We start from the raw sequence: 26045 nt of genomic DNA on the forward strand, positions 1-26045 counted from the left end.
TAAGGATGTAATACAAAAATTAAATACTTTTGTATTAATAAAAGCATTAAAACTTCATTCCTTTTCATAAAATATCTTTAGTAAAGGATAAGGGTAGAAATTCTATTTTGGGACTTCAAGGCTAAAAACATGCCAATGAATAATAATTAGATTTATACTTCAAAAGAGAAGTTATTTTAAGATCTTTCACTTCCATATAAGGAAAGATTAAACGATTTGCTTTGAGTAATAAATAAATTGATGAGGCGTAGGAATACAAAAAAAGGCAATAATGACTGACCACTTTACAACTTGTAATCATCCTATAAAATGCAGAGCACAAGTTTTTGCGTGGCTTTTTGTTGTTTATCATGCTAAAATAAAATCCGTCAGCTTAGACGGGATATGTGTTCCCCTTCTCCCGCTTTGGAGAGGGGTTAAACTGCTATTTCATTATCGCTTAGTAAAATAAAAGATTAAGCTGAAACTGGACTCCTTAATCATTCTGCTTTTTAACTTAAATACTAAAAAATATCGGTGTGGATACACCGCATATTATATATATATATATATATATATATATATATATATATATATATATATATATATATATATATATATATATATATATATATATATATATATATATATATATATATATATATATATATATATATATATATATATATATATATATATATATATATATATATTATATATATATATATATATATATATACACTGAAGAGCCAAAAAAACAGGTATACTTGCCTAATATCGTGCAGGGCCCCCGTGAGCAAGCAGAAGTACAGCAATACGACGTGGCATGGATTCGATCAATGTGTGAAGTAGTGCTGGAGATAATTAACACCATGAATCCTGCAGGGCTGTACATAAACCAGTAGGAGTAAGAGGGGGTGGGGATATCTTCTAAACATCACGTTGTAAGGCATCCCAAATATGTTCAATAATGTTCATGTCTGGGGATTTTGGTGACCAGCGGAAGTGTCTAAATTCAGAAGAGTGCCGCTGGCCACTAAAATCCCCAGACATGAACATGGTCTTGGTGCCTTGCAACTTGATGTTTAGAAGATTTCCCACCCCCTCTTACTCCTACTGGTTTATGGACAGCCCTGCAGGATTCATGGTATCAATTATCTCCAGCACTACTTCACACATATATCGAATCCATGCCACGTCATGTTGCTGCACTGAGTGCTCGCGTGGGCCCTACACGATATAAGGCAGGTATACCAGTTTTTTTGGCTCTTCAGTATATATATATATATATATATATATATATATATATATATATATATATATATATATATATGTATATATATATACAGAGAGATAGTACTTAAAACATACTTCAAAAATTCCATTGCTAACATTTAAACTGACTTGCACACTGCAAAACAATTTCTGGTATAATTACTATACGATACTTATGATAATTACTTTCTGGCAAAGAAATCTACTATTTTGGTTAATAAAATCAAAATGTATGGTATTTTAACCATATAGTGATTTTTCCTTTCTTATGGTGGCGGTTTATTGGAAATTTTGGTTTTTAAAATTCTACTTCTTATTACCACACATTTTGTAAAATATACAAAACTGAAAAGTAAATTTAACAGAATAAATTGTTTTCCTGCCATGCTCAAAGGTATCATGAAAAAATTACCAAATTTTATCACATTTTATAAAAACATATTTTATTGTTAATATTATCTAAAGTTCTTCGGCAAATACTACCAATCTTTTTGGTGTTCTCATAGAGTTAGAAACACGATAAATTTTGCTATATTTTGGTAATTTAGATCATACTTCTTTTCTCAGTGCGATAAACAAAATCAATCTAACAAGCATTGTTGCTCTTATTTAAAGCCCGAAAAATAAATAACACTTTAATTCGTATCGCTTCACCGATTTTTGTTTTTGGTTATTATTATAAAAGGAAAACTCCATTCAAAAATACGTCAATTCAAGAGGCCGAAATTCGTTTTTCCCATCCGTTTATTATGACGAATTCCAAGAAATTTTATTTGACCCGAAGTCAACCATGCTGAAATCGCATAATCCAAACTTTATTCTTAAGAAAAATCAAGAAATATTCTTCAAGAGCACTAAACTTTCAATGCCGCACTTCATTACTTCTTTTCACTTCAATTCACTTTTTCATTTCTATCTTTTGCCAAGTAAACAATGTCCTGAATCTTGGCTACCTGCCATAAATCGCTGAAAAGACCAATATCACATCCTATTAAATGCTTCATTTTTAATTTACTCTCTATGCTGTGACGTCAAAACGTATTATTCATGTAAAATACCCTTAATATGTTTTGTGTGTGCAATGACAAAACAAGTTTTCAACCTGGCGAACACATGTAAAATTCAATTTTGAAAAGCACTTAATTTATCGCAAATTACGTTATTTTTAAATAGAGTGAGTTTAAATCAATTGTCGTGTAGAAAGATTTATAGAATGTGATCCACTCAAAAGGCTTGAATATAATTTTATTTTGAGTTATGGTTTTAACAATTCCGCTAATTTCTCTAAAAGATGTGCTTAAAGAGCAAACAAAATAATAGAAAGGACGGACTCAATTTCTGTATGATTGGTATGTACAAATAATATTTTTGTTAACATAAATATTTGTCTAATAAATTTTCATAAGATCAAAATCTTTTTATTTCTTTTAACCGAACAAATTAATGCTCGTGTTTGAGATAATTAATAACTAAATTTATTTTCATAATATTAATTCGAGTAATTATCTTCGTTAGCCAAATTATAAATTTTTGTCAAAATAATTTTCACAAGATCAAAATCTCTTCTGTTCTTCAAACCGAACAATTTAATGATAGTGTTTGATGTAAGTAATAACTAAAATTATTTCTATAATATTCATTCAAATAATAATCTTTATTAGCAAAATTAAAGATGTTTGTCATAATAATTTTCACAAGATCAAAATCTCTTCTGTTCTTCAAACCGAACAAATTAATGCTAGTGTTTGAGATAATTAATAACTAAAATTATTTCTATAATATTCATTCAAATAATAATCTTTATTAGCAAAATTAAAGATGTTTGTCATAATAATTTTCACAAGATCAAAATCTCTTCTGTTCTTCAAACCGAACAAATTAATGCTCGTGTTTGAGATAATTAATAACTAAAATTATTTCTATAATATTCATTCAAATAATAATCTTTATTAGAAAAATTAAAGATGTTTGTCATAATAATTTTCACAAGATCAAAATCTCTTCTGTTCTTCAAAACGAACAAATTAATGCTCGTGTTTGAGATAATTAATAATTAAAATTATTTCTATAATATTCATTCAAATAATAATCTTTATTAGCAAAATTAAAGATGTTTGTCATAATAATTTTCACAAGATCAAAATCTCTTCTGTTCTTCAAACCGAACAAATTAATGCTCGTGTTTGAGATAATTAATAACTAAAATTATTTCTATAATATTCATTCAAATAATAATCTTTATTAGCAAAATTAAAGATGTTTGTCATAATAATTTTCACAAGATCAAAATCTCTTCTGTTCTTCAAACCGAACAAATTAATGCTCGTGTTTGAGATAATTAATAACTAAAATTATTTCTATAATATTCATTCAAATAATAATCTTTATTAGCAAAATTAAAGATGTTTGTCATAACAATTTTCACAAGATCAAAATCTTTACATTTCCTCGAACCGAATAAATAAATGATCTTGTTTAAGATATATATAAAATTAATAACTAAAATTATTTACATAATTTTAATTAGAGTATTAATGTTTATTATTAAAATTAAAAATATTTGCCTAAATAATTTTCACAAGATCAAAACATTTTCGCTTATACGAATCGAACGAATTAATGATCGTGTTTGAGATAATTAGTAACTAAAATTATTTCCATAATATTAATCGTTGGTAACAAAATTATAAATATTTGACTAAATAATTTTCACAAGTTCAAAACCTTTTCATTTCTTCTAACCGAATATATTAAATGGAAGTTGAAATCAAGCAAAATTTTCTGCTCCAAATTCAACTCCTGCAAAACTGTCTTCTATTCCGACTCCATAGTCCTGATCATAACAGCAAGGTCTCATTTATTTATTTTCAGTTTCAAATCATTGATTAAAAATCACGTTTACAAAAATAAGCAAATTTTATCGACTATCAATAATCACTATCATATCCAAATTGCCTTTTAAAACCATACCTGAAAGCGATTTATTTTGCATTTCGAACATAAACGAAATAACTCCCCGGATAATAACTACCTCACAAGTAAGCACTCTCAAAATATTATTCCGCTATATTTATGCAACTTTACTTCATTTACGAAACATTAATGACTGTTGCCAAAATGTTTCCCAAAAGGTCATTATCTTTGAAATCGCAGAATCTTCTTTAATGAAACAGTTATTCAAAAGTTTCTCTGAAAACTCGAGTAGCAAAAATAAAATTGTTCCGTTCCTGTAATAATTCTTGAAAATAAAGTTTTCCGGAGACCATTAGAAGGTCAACACAATTTATCATTTCCTTGCAACAATATTTTATGAAATGAAACGGTTAATTCAAAATCGATGCTCAACAACATTACGACTGCATTTAAGTCTATTTAAATTGAACTTAATAATAGCTTAAATACAAACTGTCGTATTTATTTAAAAAACGATACTTAAATTAAAATCTAAAAAAAAATCCGGAAATTCTTAAATACAGTTCAACAAAAAACAGTTTAACTCCTTCAACACTAGTCAATTTTTTTGGTATATTATGCGGAATAATATTAAAGTTAATAGGTGGGTTATTTTCTCCCCCATAATGACAACATGACCGGTTTCCCGATTCCAGAACCATCATGGGGAGTCAAGTAAAAAAAATTGTCACATAACAAAATTTGCTGTGTCTCCCCTTTTACTTACTTAACTCCTCACGAACTTTATTTCCGACATGAGTTTTAAAACTGAAGCATTCTACGTCTGTTTCTTTGCTTTAAAACTCGCGTAAGGTTTGTTTCAATCTTAAACAATAATAGGGAGCTTTCGTATTGACAACTCGTATGACTTCGTCAATAATTATCGTCACTTCTTCCAGGAGATAAATTTTGTCAAAATTTCATGTTATTTTTTCTCCAAAAAAACTTGTTATGTCTAATGTATCTAACTTTTGCAACAATTACTTTAACGTGGGCATCATAGAGATGGCACGACACAACAAGGACTGACATATAAACTGCACCCATTCCCGAGGACAGATTCGAACTCTGGATCTTCTTGAAACAATGCCAACTTCTTGAACACCATACAAACCGGTTAGCGTAATTCCGCAGTTTTTTGTCGATTGTGTCTCGTATTTATTATAATTTCGTCGTTCCAATTAACAATCTCCCACAATGCACTACGAAGAGGTTTTGAATTGAGCATACATTTCAGAGTTCGCGTTTTACCACGCATCACGTGATTTCGCGACGAAATGATTCTCAAAATTAACGAAATACTGCTTAAGAATTGCTGAATCATCAAAAGTGAGAGTTTTGTTTCTGAGAGTCACTATATTTATTATTATAATTCAGAATTATAATTCAGTTTGGGTAATCCTTCAACTTGATCAAATAAAAATAACCATTCAAGAAAAATTTCTTTTGAACTTTATGTTAGTTGTAAACAAATACTTGAAGTCAAAATTTTGTAGCTTGTCGTAGCGATAAATTGGTAAATTACAACAACGTTGCAATAATTATTTGCCAACAGTTTTTTCTAGTTCAGGATCATAAAAAAAATAACTGTTTATAATCATGATGTATTTGATTTTTTTTCAGACGCAATAATTAATTTGTAATTCAATAAGATATCAACTAAATAGTTTCGAACAGCGAATCAAAGATACCATATACTTTAACGGAAACAAATGCGAGAAATTTTTAAAAGGATAAACCCCAATCTATGTTTTACAAATCATCTTCACAAGGTTTGAAGTCTTGCAAAATCAAAAATAAGCCTGAAACTTCGAAAATAAACATTTTTTCTTTCGAGTTTCAAAATGAAATTTTTTGACTGCTTTAGGTATTTATATGATTATTTATTTTAATAATCAACATAAAATCATGACATTTTGACATATTATACTTTGAGACAATTCAGTAAAGGTGAAAAAATATTAGCTTTGAAGCTCACGTATATCTTCAACAACAACATAAATCACAAAAATGTTCAAAATGACCCCAAAAGCAATTCTAGTGTCGATTTCTCAATTATTTAATTCGCTTCCATCGTCCTTAAGGTTTAGTACTATCTGAAAGTTTATGCGTCAATTATAAAACTGTTTTCTCCTTTGTGTTCAACCTGTATTTTTTTTCTTGTGTATCCTAATCTTAATTAATGACAATATCATTTTAATTTGAAATTTTATTGAAATATCCTCATATTTTAATGAAATATTAATAAAAATATCCTCATATCTTTTTTTAATAAATTCAATAAACAATATCTGAAAACAACAAGCTAAAAATTATGTTCGATAATTAAACGTACATTAAGCAAAAATTTCAAATATCAATTATAATGAATTATAAAAAATGTATTGAACAAACATAATTTTCTTTTCCATAAAAGCAAACAAACCTTCAAAATATGTAATAAGTTCTTTTACTTGTCCAGCCCTATAAAAGGTCTTATCGCCATTATAAATTCAGCGTTAGTAAAAAATTTAAAGATAAAATTTTAGTTTTTTTTTTAAATATTATTATTTGCAAAATAATTGATTTCAATTTTTTTTAATATCTTTAGCTTTTCTTCGTTTGTGTAAAAGCTAATTAAATCACACGAATCTGAATTAAATGCACCAAGTTTACATCAAATATTATAACAAAAAATTATGAAATAATTATCATTCTCTTTTCATCAAGCTAGTTTTTTAATAACTTGAAAATTCCTTTCAAATACATATGTCAATATTTGATAAAAAGGTGAAAAAAGGAGAAGCACTTTTAATTTGCCAACCGAGACGGACTTTATCAAATTACTAGTTTTTTATGAAACATTTTTCAATTATAAAACAACGAAGCGTTTAAAACTTTCACTTTAATTACGTTAAGCAATTAATTTGGATATTTTTTAATTACTGTGAAAAATATTTTAAAAGCAACAAATCAGTCTGTCTGATTTCTTTCATAATTAATACTGCTCACACTGTCATGGTGCTTCTGAAGCATAGAATATAGAGTATATTTTAATTATTTTTACGTTATTGTAGTTGTGAAAAATCAAAAAATAGTGCGCATCACTGCAAAACTGAAATCTAAAAATTATGGAGTCCGAATTATTTTCCATTTCGCTTTAACTTAAAGGAAATAACGTGAAATATCAATGATTTTTTTTTCAAATTGAAAAAAATAACAATAATAAACAAAGGAAATTATGATGAAAATAAAAATATACACACAGAGAAAAAAATGTTTTAAAATTTGTGTGGTATTTAAACTATTCATTGGGCAATTTTCCATTCATATGGGTACGGTTTGCCAGAAATTCTGTTTTTCAAAATTATAGTTCTTATTACCTCATAATTTAGTAAAAACTAAGAAGTAAATTTAACCGAATAAGTAGTTTTTATCAACAAAAAAAATTCTCAAATTTTACCACATTTACCAATTTTTTACATACTATAAAATCACATGTTTTTTTTTTTTAATTTTACCAAACTTTTTCCCAAAGTGCTTCAGTAAAAATTACCGAGCCTTTTTTTTTTGTTCCCACAGAACCAGAAACACTGTAAATTGTACCATATACCGGTAGTTTTGACCATATTTTTTTAAATGTGGTAAAGTGATTTTTAGGAAAATGTTTGCACATGTGCTATAAAGATCAAATAGAATTAACTTTACAGAGAACGATAACGGGTTTAAAATCTTTCTAATAAAACCTTAAAAATATCTTTCACATATATCACTAACGTGATATGGGTTAAGCGTGTTATCGGTCTCTGGATGACCGAAATTCTTAAGTAATAAACAATATACAATATTTTATTGTTAGTTTCTCCAAAATCATAACCGAAACTATTCGGGGAAAATTACCATGCATTTTGGCTCTCCCATAGAGTCAGAGTCACGATAAATTTTGTCGTATTCTGGTAGTTTTGACCATGCTGTTTTTTTTCTCAGTGCACATTAAGTATACGCAAAGGTTTCATAGTTTAAAAACTCACAAACCCTTTCTTAATAAAACATTGTTTTTTATTGTTACTCCTCGAAATCTAAAAAAAATGAAAATCATCTAAAAGGCAATACTTCTTACTTTATTATATCCCCAAAATACACTTATTTTCTGTAATATTGTATCATTTGAAAACATTAAAATTTCTTTATCGTTCAGCATAACAGTAGCATTACTCATTGGTTTTCTTTAGAAGTAGTGTCAGTTTATGCATACAGGCACCATACCATCTCCACGTTATGTCCTTGAGAAAGCATTGAAAGTCGTGTTCCGATTAGTTTAAAATTAAATAATAGATTTTTTTCCCCAAATTTGAATATTACGTTAAAAATAGTTTCGAGTAAACGTCATCAACCATCTTCCCCTAATGCGTGACACCCAGTTTCTATCACTTGTTCCATAGGCAGAAAGAATGATTGCTGAACTGGACAACGAGGTTAAAGATAAAGTTCATTGCAAAGACATGACAAAAAACTGATATGACAGACACTGTTAGTTACTGAGTCATAAATGTTAAGCCTTTAATTGATATAACATTATAAGAAGTGCCATTCTATTTCGTTTCTAAATATAGAAAAACTTATGTTTCGGGAAATGCCCTTGAGAAAAAAGTTATTCTAATTATTATTTTTTTTGTTGCATTCCAGTTGCAGAAATGTAAAGAATTTCTTTTAAATGCTGAAAATTATAAAAAATATTAAGCAATACTTTTCAAAATAACCTCCATTTGTGACTACAATATTGCGAAGTTTGAGGATCAAATTAACAGACATCTATACAATTTATTATATGTATTTCATATTGAATAGTTTAAAATTTAGTAGAAAGCATTATTTCATGGTTTGTTCTGGCATCTGATAAAGAAATACGTAATTAATTTAAGAACTTCGTAAAAAATATCCATGTATCAAACCAAAACGCAGCAAAGAGTACATTTCTGTCCTTTACAGTTTCTTTTTAACTTATTTTTCAAACTACCTGTTGTTTTTGAAACACCAGGTATATCTTTCAATCATTTAGCCTAGAAGTATTCCAAAACGTATTTAAGTATTCCTTGAAAAAAAAAACATTTTATTAGGGAAGTTACGATTATAGCAAACACTATCGCCCAATTCTGTTTGCATCATTCTGAACCAAGTATTAAAAATAAAAATGCACAAACAAACTTTAAAAATAAGAAATTATGCAAATTTTATGGCCAACTTAAAATATCTCATGAAGCATAACGTGAAGAATTGTTTGTCTCGTTTGCTACGTGAAATGTTAAAATATACAAAAACATTAATCAAAATAAAGCTCCATTATTCATTTTCATATTTTAAGCAACTCGCTCGAAGTAAAACATGATTTTACTTTCTGGAAGCATAAATAAAGACAAACGCAAAGCCGTTCATCTTGCTTTAGCTTGTACTGAAATACCCATACATAAAATATTTTAGTATCGGGGGAAATATAACAGTTTGTTATATGCTTTACATGACACTGAACACTGAATAATTTACTCAAACAACCTTATCGAACAAATTATTTAAGAGCTTCGGTGCCCAGTAATTTAATTTTTAGAGTAACTCCCTTCTCTATATCACTCCAATTCTTACTGCAACAGAAAACAACGCTTATACGTATTTTTTTCCTGTTTTCCTTTTTCCCTGTTTCATTTATATGTTTACTGACTTGCAAAAATCTACGCCTGAAGTCGGACAACGTAAATGGTGGTGAGGCTTTTAGACCGTAAGCGAGAAAACGGCAGTTTAATAAATAAGGCTTTGGGACTGCACTAACACTGTTCTTGTTTATTACGAGAATTTTTCCTGAGTCTGGGGATACGAGCAATCTTGTGAGCGCAGTTTTAGGGGAACATGTAGATATTGAATTTTCCAGAAATTTAAAGGGTTATTGTTGAAATCACCTATCTGAACATTTATTGATTTATGGGTACTAGTGTTCTTGTAACAGAGGTTTGTGGGAAACATGAAGGTAATGAATTTTTCAGGAATTTAAATTGCTATATTAAAATCACAAAATCTGAAACATTTACTGATTTACGGGTACTAGTGTTCTTGTAAGAGATGTTTTAGGGAAACATGTAGGTGATGAATTTTTCAGGAATTCAAAGTGCTATATTAAAATCACATAGTCTCAAATATTTATTGATTTATGGGTACAAACGATCTTGTAAGAGATGTTTTAGGGAAACATGTAGGTGATGAATTTTTCAGGAATTCAAAGTGCTATATGAAAATCACATAGTCTCAAATATTTATTGATTTATGGGTACAAGCGATCTTGTAAGAGATGTTTTTGGGAAACATGTAGGTTATGAATTTTTTAGAAATTTAAAGTGCTATATTAAAATCACATAGTCTCAAATAATCATTGATTTATAGGTATTAGCGTTCTAGTAAGAGATGTTTTAGGAAAACTTGTAGATGTTGAATTTTTCGGGAATATAAAGGGCCATATTTAAAATCACATTGCCTCAACTATTTATTGATATCTAGGTAATAAATAATCTGCCTACAACGTATAAGGTAAGGTTGAAAAGCAAATAATTCAGTTTAAAGGAAATATAGTTAAGAAGCGAGAAGATAGTTTAAAAACGTATTTTAATAAACAATTATAAGCAGGGACAAATATTTTAAAGCGAAGCGTTTTATTTTTACATCAAATCTGTTGCCACTTTTTTTAACATAAATATTAAACTTTTCTCCACTGTGATAAAATTAACTTATGCGAACCTTACAAACTTAACCACCAAACAGGTAGTTAGAATTTAATAGTTCAGCTTTAACCCTGTCCCGCCCCCCATTCGGGGCATCCAGGGAATTAGAATTTAATGTAACCGAAACATTTTTGTGGTTAAAGAAATAAAGTAACTTAAGGAAAAATAGAGTTAAAAAAATATTTTGATATCCGATTTAGTCGCGACTGTGAATTAATGAGTTATAAACTTGTATTAAATTAAAAAGTTAGCAGTTACATTGAATTTTAAGAAAAGAATAAAAGTATTTATATTCGCTTTTCATAAAATGGGATTAAAATCAAATAATTGAGTTGGTTTAATTATAACGGGATTAAGAATATTTAAAAAATGAACTTGAAATTTTAAAAGCTGGGAAAAATTTAATGCCTATGGCATCACAGCATGGAACAATTCAATACGCTATTGAAGTTTTCAGAAAATGTCTCAACATTGAACTAACATTTCTGAACGCATATTTTCCACATAATTTGTCATAAAATTTTCTAAAATTCACACTTTTATGATAATTCTGATACATTAAAAAAAAAATTTCATTATTTTTCAGAATTTCATTTCAAATGCGGCCAAAGGGAAATGAGCGTTGTTCATTCTCAGAGGAAGTAAACCATTTTTGCTATGGCGAGTCTCGGGTATAAACGTAACCCTAGTCTAGGGGAAGTAAAAATCCCCCAGCAAAGGGAATCACAGTCTCCAGAACTCAGGATACCCTGTCCAGTGAACCTCGTCAATCAAGGTAATTTTCATTTATTTCATCAACATCTCATTAAATGCTTAAAATGATTTTTTATTTCTGAACATATTACCTGCAATATATAAATTTCCCACACTGCGCGACTTATTCTCTCATTGCCTAAATACGGCATTGCCATTAAGCAATGACAGAATTGATCAAATTCATATTTACTTTACCCAAATATTATTTAGGCTAAGCAAGGCAATATCACAGGCGACGCAAAGCACGGATAGACAGCACAAAATAATTCCGTTGCTTTCTTTTAAAAACAAAAAGATATTTAATTCTCGAAGACTGAAAAACATAAAATTTTTTTGAATCGAAAGACCTTATTCTTAAAAGAGTGTAGTGAATATCATGTTTCGTTTCGCGAACGAGGCATAAATTATAAACAATGAAGGCGAAATTAATAAATAAATCCACGCAAAGAAATGCTTAATTCTCAATTATAAAGCAAAACAACCTTTCTTTATTTTTCGTACATTAGTTCCAATAGCCAGATTCAACTATTTTTATAAACAAATATTCATAACGAGTACGATTAAAAACTATTAAATCGATTCTCAACACCAGGTAAAAATATAATGAACAATAGCGTTTTTTCATTTAAAAAAATACATAAATTTTATAAATACTGGTCTAGTGTGTACTAGGCAATACCCCATACGTACCTGCCGGGATATTATCTCGGTCAACCTGCTAATTATCGCAAGGTAATTACTAAAATTATATACGTTTTGCAGAAAAGAAAGAAAAGTGAACCTACTTTTTGTACCAAAAATTACTGTAAGTCATTCTAATGAATCCTAATCATACTATTTAAAATAAAAAAATAATGACATTTCATGATTTGCCGATTGCGCATATAGCATTATATACAATTTCTGCGTAATGTTCAAAAATATTTAATTATTTTAAACCTTTACCGGTGAATTATCAGCATTGTATACAAAGCCTAAGCATTTTAATCATCGACAGATTTGAATTTTAGTAGACAACAAGCAGACTGAAAAATAACCTTGCTTTATTTCAATGTAATGTTAAGAAGCATGTACGTTCATGTAACAGAATGTGGGCCATAAATAAATCTTATTAGCTTGTACGGGAAAAAAATAACAGGTATAGAAATAATTCTAATTAATTTGTGATCTCTATTGTTTGTACATGTATTTGTCCTAGTGATTAGACATCGGCTACACTGGACTGAGTTTTTGTTGCATTATTACAAATATTTGATCCTATTTAACTTTATTGTGGGGATAACAAATCTAAAATAAATTTTGCTCTTAATATTTACAGTTTTTTTTAAATGACATAACATTTTTAATCTGTGTTTACAGAAATGTTTAAGTTTAAAAACGCTTATATAACAAGGGATTACAAATGTGTTGCGACAAATTTCTAGAGGAGTTATCGCACATCATCTTAATTACAATTGCTTAGAAACGCATGGCCAGAAATGTCGCCGTACACGGCTAGGAGCACTTTCTCTATTATGATCTGTTCAGAAGCGCATGAAGAAACAGTTAACAGTTAACATTAAGGACGAGTCCCTAACAGCGTATAGTGACGTTTCCAAGAGAGAGTTTCTATGCACTTTTGAACCTTATGATATGCCGTAACTCTTTTTTCCAACATTTATGCGTCTTCCAGTTATATGTAATATTTTAACAGGTACATTTAGAAGGAAAAAAAAAACTAAAAATGTCATAAAAAATCTGCATCTTGGAGATTTGAAACCAGGGATAAGAGAATTCTTAAGACGAGTTAAAAATTCTCATGCAACAAAAAATGTTACCCAGTATTATCTTATTCTTAACTTAGAACTGTTTTAAAAATAGTAAAAATAACAAATTTGAAAAAAGAAACTGCTGTTGAAGCTGGATTTACAATTATGCCGATGTGCCGTAACAATTATTTTTTGCAACAATTATGCATCTTTCTGTAATATTTAGTTTTTATAATGTGTACATTTAGATAGATAAAAACAGACCAAAAATGTCATTAAAAAGTCTGTATCTTGGAGATTTGAAACCAGGAGTTCGAGAGTACTTAAGATCTGTTAAAAGTTATCATGCAACAAAAAAAAATTACTCCAGTATTATCTTATTCTTAACGTGGACTGATATCCTAATAATAGAAATTATAAATTTGATTTAAAAAAAGTAATCTTTCTAACTGAATTTAAATTTATTTTTAATTTTATTTTGCTATTGATTTACGTAATTCGCAGTGCACACGAGTGATTAGATCTTTAAAATTTTTTTTTGCTATGTAGATCTGATCTTAATACTAAAAAAATTATAAATTTGTTGAAACAAACTATTTGTCTATATGGGATACAAATATCTCCTCATTCTGATAAATATTTAAAAAAACAACACTAATAAGAAATTCAAAATATTTATGTATTCAGTAAAAATGTTTTCAAACATTTGGTATGTGCATATCAGAAACCTGTTTTCTAAGCAAAACTCGATAGGAATGAAATGTATTCAAATCCGAAAAATAACAAAATCACTACATTGCAAAAATAGACACCCTCCTAGAAGACCGTGATCTTGATGGACAGTGACAAGATCAATTCCACTTGAATTTCATTTACGAACGCTTTAAAAACTTTTTTCCCAGACTCTTATTTTTGCTTTAGATTTTCCTGCTATAAAATGCTGGAGATTTCCATTTTATGCAGTAACGCTATTCCATATATTGTCTGTGATATACAGAAACTGGTGGACAGTCCATTGATTTTGAAAAGGAATTCTTGATGGACTTGCTGACACTAACATGGCCCTTTGTTTGGGTGGCCTTGGAACATTTCGAATTCCATTCTCTTCAACCTCCTCCCTCCCCCCTTGTCAAATGGAACGCTTTAATCGAGTATTGTTGGTCGGAAATACAATTCTGGTAGTATGGTAGTCTATTTAAGTTTCCCATTCATCATAGTCAGCTTCAGTTTAAAGTTTGAAAGCGGAAAAATAAGAATTCCATGCATTTGGAACAATTTATGATGAAATCGCTGATTCTTTTTATCTATGTTATATGATTTGATAAAAATTTTAGAAAGAATATTTTTAATGTTAAAGATTCAGAGCGTTTTTTTTTTTGTCTTGCTTTGTAAGCATTTAAAAGTGATACATTTGTAGTGATAATTTTATGGTATCATCCTTTAAATATATATTTTTGAAACTATTCAGTACTCATCAAATATCTTGAGCTAAAATATAGGCGGTTATTAAACAATGAAAAGATTTTAAACTGCGTATAAAAGCAATCAAAAATACCCAAAATGTGATATTTACTAAAACTATTTTCTGATTTTTTTTCCTTACAAATAATTCGCGAAAGATTTTTCTTAAATAAATTAATCATATTTTCCAGAAAATTTCCGTATAAATTATTGGAAAAAAACCATTTCTAAATAATTTAATGAATAAAATACAATACATTTTTCTTTGTTAAGTTTTTATGATTAAATTCTTAAACTTATACATAGCTGCATGATGTAGTTTGCAATTGTAGTAGTTTGCATGATGTAGTTTGTAGTTGCTAAAGGGACAACTGTTTGAGTAAATTTACAACATTTTAAAACAAAAGTGAAATACAAGCTTCACAATGTGTACGATAAATACCTAATAACTGTCTACGATAAATACTTAATAACTGTATTTTTAATTGTAATTTTAAATTAAGTAATTTTTCATTGGATTCGTATAAGAGAATTCAGAAAATATAATTATATTGCTCCAAGTGAACATAAATAACCAACCTTTTCACACCACAGCATTTTTTCATTTGTATATTTAATAACCTTTTACTTACTGAGATGCAATTAAAAGAAGTTATACAGCAAAGGGATAGTTAACCTGTTTATTCTTGTGTAGTTTTGAGAAAAAAATGTAGATTTAGTCATATAGTAATTGAAAGAAAATTATTTAAATTGTCACTCAAAAATCAGGCTAAATTCAGGTTTTGTGCTTAATTAATAATATGCATATTTTTTTAATGTAATATGCATATTTTTTTAATTTGTTCGTTTTGCGGAGACATAAATGCGGGAAAATGTACATTTGAGAAAACTAAAATTTTACAAAACTTTATCTAAGATCCTTGAATCCTTTTCAAATTCTTACATTAGTTATAAAAACAGCAAATTACTAAGTAAAAAGTGCAACACCATTTAATTATGAAATATCAGCATTAAAATGTAGTAGTACTTTTATACTTTTAATCAAACATAAAAATATCCCCAAAATAGGAAGCAACAATAACAAACAAAAATTATTGCCATAATATCTTTCGTATAATCCTTTATTATACATCATTAAAAAACATTTTTTCTACAAACAGCTTCTCTTCCTCAATGGAATTCTGGTTAATTTGTAGCTCTAAATGAACACTAGCAGCAAAAAATAACTTGGACTCTCTTTGGACCAATATTTATTAATCTTGACTCCGTAAGGGTAAAATTGGCTAATATTTCCCGATATTGGCCCCATATAGAATTATTATATTGACCTAATATTTAATATCCATTATTCAGCCATTTTGGGACTAATATTAAAAATTATAGGCATCCCAATATTGGTATCTCTGTGCATGTTCTTGTAGGAACTATATCCAGTCAATTTTGAGGACAAGGTGAAATTGTGGCTAGGAAACTATAAAAAATAAATAAATCAATAAGAAGTAAGTCTCCACCAAACTGATAAGAAGTCCGACATTACCTCCATACAAGAGTTTAAAAAAAGATTTCTAGATTTTGGCTATTTTTCTTCACAAAAGATATGAAAAGGACTCTAGATCCTTAGAGATTTTAATATATATTCCCAACATTATTTTTTATTAGCTGGATATAATTATTCTTTCGTTTATTTTTGTCAAGTGTATATCAATTCAATTTTAATATAGTACTAAAAACATTTTGTTTTGGAATAATAATGTATCATATCAAACGTTTAAAACAAGTCCCCATGGCAGAATTTTAATGTCCTAACTTCTGTTTCACATTTTGATTAATAAAAGTGTGTTTTTTTCACTAAACAACTTTTTATCTATAAATTCCCTTCCCCTAATAGTATTTTTAAACTATCCCAAATATTTAACAAAGATTTTCACCAAACTACCAAAATGTCCAAAAGTTTCTGGATACAATTGCTTTCAAAAACGTATGTTATATTCCTGAAAGCTTTTCCTCAAGCATTATTATGGTTTTCTTCCATTCTTCTCAATTAGATCCATTCAGTTAAACTGTACTCTACCTTGTCCATAATATCCAGACTCACAAAAACATCATGTTGTGTGGGTGATGTTCCTGGTCTGGCCTAGATCCCTTAGTTCCTGTGGTTAGAAACATGATCTCTAATGTGTATGAGAACACTCAAGACAATGCTCTTTCTCAACTCTATGCAAATTTTTTGAAGAAGACTGATTTTTCTTCCAGGAGGATAACTGCTCCAATCACATTTATAGGCCTCTGCGGTCATTATTCGGCGAAATGGGTGATCAAAATGAGACTGGCTTTTCAACGCCTTGATTTAAATCCAATAAAACACTTTTAGTACGAGTTGGAGCACATATTAAGTAACCAAGAAATTCGAACAATCATTTCCATACTAGCACTCATTTCAGTAGTGCTGGACGCTTGGGTGTTTCAATTCATATGGCCATGGATCAAAAACTAGTGGAAAAGCAATCCAGACGCGTGCAGGCTGACATAGATGCGAAAGAGGGACCAACATCATATTAAAATATACCTCTTATTTTAAGGTCCAAAAGTTGAGACACAATTCAACATGGCGAAAATCTTTTTTTCTTCCCTCAATGCTCAATCGATTGAAAATCGTTATTCATGTATTAGTAGAGCAGAATTTTTAGCCACTCTTTCAGGGGCACCCTATTAGGCTGGTAGATGTTGCTCCCATATTAAGGATAGATAGTACAGAGAATGAAAGAACATTCATGCTTTAACCGGGATTCAAACCCTGGACGTTTCTGGCGTAAGGTCAGCTGTCTGACCACTGCATAGTCCGATCGGCATGGTAAAAATCAAAACAAGTTAAAATATTCCTTTTCTTGACTTAAAAAAAAATATTCATTTTTTTTTAATTACACATTTTTAAAATACACGTTTTAATCAAACATCTTCCTTATGCATTCCAAAGTGCTTAATAAACTATCACAGAAATAAAAAAAAAAGTCAATAGACAATCGAGAAAAAAATCCAAGAGCTTTTATATACAAAAGCCTTAAAAAAGAACTTTACATTTTTGGATGCTTTCCTTCACAAAATAAATATAGATGACTCTGGAGTGATCCCTCAAGATTTCGATACTTCCAACCATGTTTTTTTATTCATTGTATTTTTCAAAGTAAAATAGATGAGGTACTTTGTTCTCTTGAAGGACTGTTAATGGGCTTCTGTTTTCCAAAGAGAGATCCCCGCCATTGTTGTTTCTCGATGTGATTTGACCCTAGAAAGAAAAAAAAAGTATTTAATGTCCCTCCAGGGGAATTGACTCTTGTGATTAGTGGCACTCCTTTTATGTATCCTTTTATAGATCACAAAATGCAACTGAAATGTGACTGGTGTAAGTGAAATGATTGTCTGTATATTTAAGGTGTTATTTTTAATTAAAAATTAAATATAATTATTATTTTTACCCTGAGAAAAATTTATGGTCAAAACTACCATATTATGGTGAAATTTACTGCGTTTCTGGTTCTATGGGAACACCAAAGAGCTGGGTAATTTTACGGAAGCGCTCTGGTAATGATTTTTGAAAATGTAACAGTAAAATATTGTTTTATTATAAGTGATAAAATTTTTAATTTTATCATAATACCTTAAGGCATAGCATAAATCTCACTTCTTCGATTATATTTACTCTTCAGTTTTGTATTTTTTAATAATTAACGGTAATAAGGACTGTAATTTTTAAAAGCAGAATTTCAGATTAATCGTTACTATAACAGGAAAAATACTTTTTTTAGGAAAAATTCATGATATATTGGTAAAAAAGAGCAAGTCCATAATGTAAATGCAAAAATTTAACCATTTCAGTTTGAAGTTATGTATTCAATTGAACAATTACTATTAATATACATAGAGTGTCGGCAAAACGAAATCTTTCAGTAAAGAATCAAAAACGTATTTCAACATAAATGCTACAATTATTTTCTATTCATTTTTTCTTATATAATTTCCTCTCAATAACATTAAAAAAATTTCTTTCGTTCTAAATAATTCGCAAATTTGAGTCAGTTACAAGCATCTTTGTATTGCCAACTGAGAAAAATAATGCATAAATTTTGTTTTACTTGAACTCAAAATAATAACGTCGCTTAATGATTGGAGTTCAATTAATTTATTATTCAGATCCTTGAATGTTCTTAAAAACAAATTACTAAAATTTTCCAGAAAAATTTGAAGTTTATTTACCTTTCGAATATACTAGAAATGCTCTGTGATGACTTACAGAAATAACCCTTACCGTAATGTTCAGCATTATAACTCGCGCGAAGAATAACTGCGAAATTTAAACATACATTCAAATCGAAAGTAAAATCAAACTTTAAGGGAAGGGGAAAGTGTATTCGAATACACAATGCGAATGATGTGAAGCCTCTTAACTTTTTTCAGTCTGAAAGTTTGCCTTATAACAGGCCGCATTTGTAAGGTGATCTCGGAAGCAAGCAAAGGGGATCAATTGCTTCTATGTTTTTCCATTTATTCATCTATCCGGTTCAAAACCATATAAATTTTTATTTTAAGCTTGATTAACAGTTAACTTAGCTTGGTTAACAGCTAGCTTAACGTCATAAAATGAAAATTTGACTAGTTGTCCCTTATTGTGGGAAGAAGAATCTTGACTCTACCAGGAATACTAAACTACGCGAATTTTCCGTCTCCACAACTTCCTTTTAAAAGTAATTACAACAACATTTTCAATAAAAAAAAACATAAATGTACATTTAAAAAAAATTTTACGAATAAATTAAAGGAAAATGCCATGTATTTTTTTAATGATTTCAACTTCAAATACAGGTTCTCCAACTTGGTTACATTAAAGTTTCTTTCTTAGTTAAAGCTGTTTTCATATCCACTATTATTAACGATCCATCACTCCTAGATATGAAAAACAGGAAAAGAAGGAACATATATTATCTCCCAAAATAACTATCCCCATTCGATCAACAGCCTACTATTATCTATTTAATGAAAAAGATGCATTCCTTTTTTCTCTTTCCGTGTCTGATTTTCTTTAGAATCTCTTTCTAACGATCTCAGGGGAGATAAAAGACTCGAACATTTCAGAGTCTTAGCACAAATCATTCCGAGAATGTTGTGCCCCGTAAACTGTAATCAAGCCCTCGAGACGCCCCTTCTGATAAATGGGGCGCGCCCACACTCCCAAAATTAAATCTGATGGCCTCTAAACACGTCCTGGGGTTAATTTCCGAGAAGATTTATCACCAAATTCTTTACTTTAAATGACCCACTTAAAGCAACCTTGGCAAGCTTATTGTGTGTACCCTGAGTAGAGGGACTTTTGTTTTAACCTTGCTGATAGTTTTCTGTTAATTTCCTGGCACATCAGGATCTCCTTTTACTTTTCTTCGGAAGGACCGGATGAAGAGAGGAGGATTTTAAAACACGCCAATTAACTGGTTATTGTCTTGAATTTAGAACATTTTCGGTGGCATCCACTTCATCATAGTAAAGTCCAAAACCGAAGCTAACCAGCTGGTGTTGCTGTTATGCTAGATGAAGGGGTGTGTTGCTTTTATTTCATTCCTAAGATAGAAATAGTTTACGTACTGTTTGTGATTTATTTTAATGAGTTATCATGGTGCCGTTATGCTACTAATTATTGCGTACTAATTCATTCATTATTTTATGAACAAAACATAATTGGGAGAATTAGGGAGACGTTAGAATAAATGAATTGTGTGATTAGAGTTGCGCGTATTGACTATGCGTGCATGCTGTTATTTAGAACAAACAATAATGTACTACAAAGCTGTTTCAATTTCTAAATAATCTGTGCTCAAATAGAGATAGAAATAGTTTATGATTAAACTTGTTAAATCGGGCATCTTTTGAGCAGTGATATGCATGCATAAAATGACGAGATTTAGAAACATAAATTAGCAAAAGTATTAGTATTAGAGTGTCATTAGTATTAGTGTCATTTCATTTAAAATTATAAGGTATTTTTAAGGATTTGGGCTCAAGATCATTATTTGTGTACCTTATATAATAGAGAAATTGCAATATGCATATGACAGATATGTTCAGATAGTTCTAGATTCCCCTCCGGTAGTATAACTATTGCTGAAACAAAATATACACATTATAACATTATACACATATAACATTTCTAGTTTCAAAGTGTACGCATATAACAATTTATTCTACTTCATCAACATAAATAAAATTTTTATTATGACGTTTTATTTTAAAAGAAATTTTTAATATTTCAAAATAAGCTAATTAGTGTTATTTTAAATTTGAAATTCCATCATTCATCTAATATTTGAAGAAAACGTTACTATTTAAAATTATGAAGTCAGTTGAAAATTTTGACATACTATATATTACAGTTAATGAGTTGTTCGTACAGTTTTCGACACATCTTAAATGATTCATAAACAATAAAAATGCAGCAATAATATTTTATTCCTTTAAAATAGTTTATAAACAACAATATAACTGTAGAATATACTTAGGAAAATATATGATAAGACAATATATTATTGTTTATGCATAGTTCATAAAGCTTACGACCATCCACATTAAAGCATTAAATATCAAGATAATAAGTCGAAATAATAAATAAGGAGCATTTCACATAGGAATCACGGGCTGTAAATTTTACAATTAATATTTTCTGTTAGCAAATTTCTGTAATTTATTTATCCTTAACAATTTTTTTTAAAATTTCATATTCAGATGTTCAGTAACAATTTCATCGACTTCATGCTTCTATGTATGCAAAGTACTATTAGCAATAAAACTTTACTCCTGATTTATAAATCGCCGTCACTTCTAAACTATAAAGTGGTAGATATACACGAAGAAAAAAAATCTGAAGAAAAAAAGCAACATAATTCAGGCAAAATAGATTTTTTCCAAAAAAAAGTATTAAATAAATAAATAAAATATTGAGCTTAGTTTTTGATAAAAAGTAAAAGTTAATATATTTATGTTTAGTAATACGTTATTTGTAACATCATTAAATTATAAACTGAAATGAAACGAAATAAATTCTTTTATTAACCGTACAAAGAAAAAAATATTCTTTTAAAATTACTGTACTCTATAGTAATGACATTTTTGGTTATATTATATATATATATATATATATATATATATATATATATATATATATATATATATATATATATATATATATATATATATAATAAATAAAAAAAATACAAGAAAACACTAAGAAAGTTAAGAAAAACAATAAGTATATTATCTACTATTATCTACTATTAACTTTGTTTCATTCTCCTTCTGTTTTCGTTTTTATTTCCTGTCTTTAGGACGTTACGTGTGTTTAGGATGTTGCTCTTTGAGCCTATTTTTATGGAATTAAACAATTATCACAATTTAGCGCCTGGTAAAAAATGTGTTCAATATTTAAATTATTCTTCATGTTGTACCCGGTACGGAGAGCCTAAATCAGAGGGGAACTTCGGATCGACATCCTGCTACTCTGAAAGCAAAAGCGAAAGCAAACGATTTTTTGAATTGCATTCTATTCCCGAAACTTTACCTTCCTATAAAGCGTGTGATGATAAAAGATGCAAAACTTGCCCTAATATTGACAAAAAACATACTGTTCCTTATAACGTTAGCTCCAAATCTTTTTGTAAAATTAAAAATGTTATTTATATGTTAACCTGTGGTTTCTGTAATATGAAATATGTTGGACAAACTAGTAACTCACTTAACATTCGAATTAATCAACACCGTTCTGATATTAACAGTAATAAGACTATCAATAACCTGGAATTGAATCATTTTAGAGTACATAAATTTAACAGAGTCAAAATTAATATCTTAGATATTATAGAGGATTTAGATTTAAGACTACAGAAAGAAAATTACTACATGCTTCTATACAAAACAATTCTGCCGTATGGGCTAAACGATACCTTCCAACATACACAGATTAACTACAATAACTCATCAACTTATTCACTTTTTCATATTAATGATAAGCGTACAAATCGAGGTAAACGGGGTTCAAGAAGTAATAGAAACTCTCTTAATAGTGACAAATTAAATATAAAATTTCTTTCTAATATGGAAAAAGACTTCAATAAACAATATAGCATTAAACCAATTAAAGATTTTGTCTTCTCCCTTAAGAATTATGAAACATATAAGTTCTACGATCTTATTATTAACTTTTCTTTCATTAATTTACATTTCAAAATTCTTTGTTTCGATCTTATAAAAGCCAAAATGAGCAAAATTTTGCCTAATAATAAGAAAAGTTTAGATAATTTATATTTCGTTATTAACTTTCAAAATCCTATTTTCGATAAGATCAAATTTCACAACATTTTTGAAAATTTTAAAGCTTTATTTCCATTAAAAGATTTTAACATAATTAAAAGTTTTAAATATAACAAATCTCTTGGTAGAACCATTTTTAACTATAATGATATAAGCAAAAATTTAGGGAGTATTAATATATCCGATTATGAATGTCACTGTGAGGAGGATAAATATTTTGATTTTGTTGATAAACATCATAAACATATTATCACTGGTAATTTAAATATTATAGAAAACTTGGAACTTAGGAATTTAATGATAAAAGGCACAAAATTTAGACCCATTTACCATATATCAATCAATAAGATTCTAAAATACTTTCTTAATGATCTCAATAGTTTTTGTTTAAAGATATCAAATAGATTCTCTTTACCTTTAGGTATGCTAACAGAATGGAAATGGGGAGTTTATTATTACATTAAAAACTTTGTTTTCAATAATAAGGATGATTTAAATAAGAATAACAATTCAATAAATTTTTCTAATATTGTTCAATCAATTAAGCAACTTCAAAAAAATTTTGTAATTACTCCGATAGACAAAGCTAACAATAATTATGCTATATTCTGTAAAAAATTCTATGTGGAACTTTTAAATAGTAAAAATTTTGAACTTAGTAATTTCAATAATAATATTGCCATTAAAAAAATTTTAGCTTTTTACAAGAGATTAAAAATTAAAATTAGCAATATACAATTTCCTTACTTAATTATCAGTCCTAAATTTCATAAAATTCCAGTTAAATTTAGAACTATTACATGTGGGTCTAATACTTATTTAACTAAACCTGGCACCATTTTCTCTAACTACTTAAATAAGATTATTAACTATATTACTAAAGAAGGTTTTTCTTGGATAATCACTAATAATCAACCGATTTTAGATTTCATTAAACATAATAAAATTAATTCTATTGCGACTTTTGATTTCCAGGATCTTTTCAATAGCATTCCCCTTTCTAAACTAAAAGATGTCCTTTTGAATTATTACTATGATTTTAAAAATATCCTTTGTTGCGATTTTGATTATTGGGAAATTCTGATTAATTTTTGTCTTTTTAGTAATTATCTTTACAATGGAAGGGATATCTTTCTTCAAATTAATGGAATACCACAGGGATCTAATTATTCATCTCTCTTAGCTAACTTATTTTTGCATTATTATGAAAAAAATTATACTCTGAGTATTAAATTTGTTTTTAGATATATTGATGACTTAATTATCTTTAATTTCCAAGATTTTACTGTTTTATTGAGTGATGTATACCCTGAGGAATTGATCTTACTTCGTAATCATGATGATAATATTAATTTCAATTTTTTGGATTTGGGTATTATGAAAGTTGAAAATATCTGCTTTGTTGATTTATACGATAAAAGAAATGATTTTAATTTTAATATTAATAAACTAGTTACTTGGAATTCTAATGTTTCTAGGAGCATCTATTTAAATACCACTTTTAATGAAATGAACAGAATTAAAAGAATATGTAGTAATATTTATTTATCCAAAAAACAAATCGATAAACTCTTTCAAAATCTGATAAAAAACAATGGATACCCAACTAATGTAATAAAATTTTATATAAAATCATTGAATTAATCGTATATTTTGGTGGATATATTTTCTAAACATTTTTTGTTTGTTAATTTTTATGATTTTCCCATGTGCAAATCCATTTCAGGCCAAAATTCATTGCCAGAAATTATTTACTAAATAATTTCTTTGTTAATTTATATAATTTTCCATGTGCAAATCCATTTCGGGCAAATCCGTGGTTAGAATTATTTACCAAAAATTCCTTTACTAAATAATTTCCTTTGTTAATCTATAAAGTTTTTCCATGTGCAAATCCATTTCGGGCAAATCCGTGGATAAAATTGTTTGCTAAAAATTTCTTTATTAATTTATACAATTTTCCATGTGCAAATCCATTTCGGGCAAATCCGTGGCTAAAATTATGTACTAAAAAATTTTTTTCTTTGTTAATCTTTCCATGTGCAAATCCATTTCGGGCAAATCCGTGGTTAGAATTATTTACTAAAAATTCCTTTGCTAAATAATTTCCCTTGTTAATCTATACAGTTTTTCCATGTGCAAATCCATTTCGGGCAAATCCGTGGATAAAATTGTTTGCTAAAAATTTCTTTATTAATTTATACAATTTTCCATGTGCAAATCCATTTCGGGCAAATCCGTGGTTAAAATTATCTGCTAAAATTTTTTCTTTGTTAATTTTTCCATGTGCAAATCCATTTCGGGCAAATCCGTGTTAAAATTATCTATTAAAATTCTTTCTTTGATAATTTAAATAATTTTTCTATGTGCTAATCCATATCGTGCAAATCCGCGGCTAAAATTATTTGCAAGGCAATTTATGTTTCTCTTTTCTATTTTATATTTTTTCTTAAATAAACATCTATCTTCTAAAACTATTTATGATCAATTTTTGAAATTATCCAGTATAATATTACCTTGCGCACATCCATTTCGGGACCATCCTTGGTAACTAACAAATCAAAACTCAGAATAACAAATCACTTCAGCAGTGCAGTAAGAACGACACTTTAAAACCCTCTTGTTACACTTGATTTGCGCTTTTGCTTTCATCTTTTGTTTTCATATTTTGTAATCTGGCAATCTTTCTGCGAAAACATTTTTAAATCATTCTTGAAAAATTTCTGTCCATGTAAGTTGTTATGATTTTGCTACTCGCTTTATAGTCCCCCCCTTTTTAATGTTTTTT

General features: G+C 28.4%; 1 protein-coding gene across 1 annotated transcript in view; it reads left to right on the plus strand.

Moving 5' to 3' along the window:
• LOC107455277 (teneurin-m) overlaps positions 1-26045 on the plus strand; it is a 467942-nt gene that overhangs the window by 283186 nt on the left and 158711 nt on the right. Inside the window, exon 5 of the mRNA XM_016072782.4 lies at positions 11533-11721. Within this exon, the coding sequence (XP_015928268.2) occupies positions 11604-11721 (118 nt within the window). The 5' untranslated portion in view covers positions 11533-11603. The remainder of the gene's footprint in view (positions 1-11532; positions 11722-26045) is intronic.

Source organism: Parasteatoda tepidariorum, chromosome 1 (genome assembly GCF_982258835.1).
Source record: "Parasteatoda tepidariorum strain Cologne lab strain chromosome 1, Ptep-v5.0, whole genome shotgun sequence".
NCBI classification, from domain to species: domain Eukaryota; kingdom Metazoa; phylum Arthropoda; class Arachnida; order Araneae; family Theridiidae; genus Parasteatoda; species Parasteatoda tepidariorum.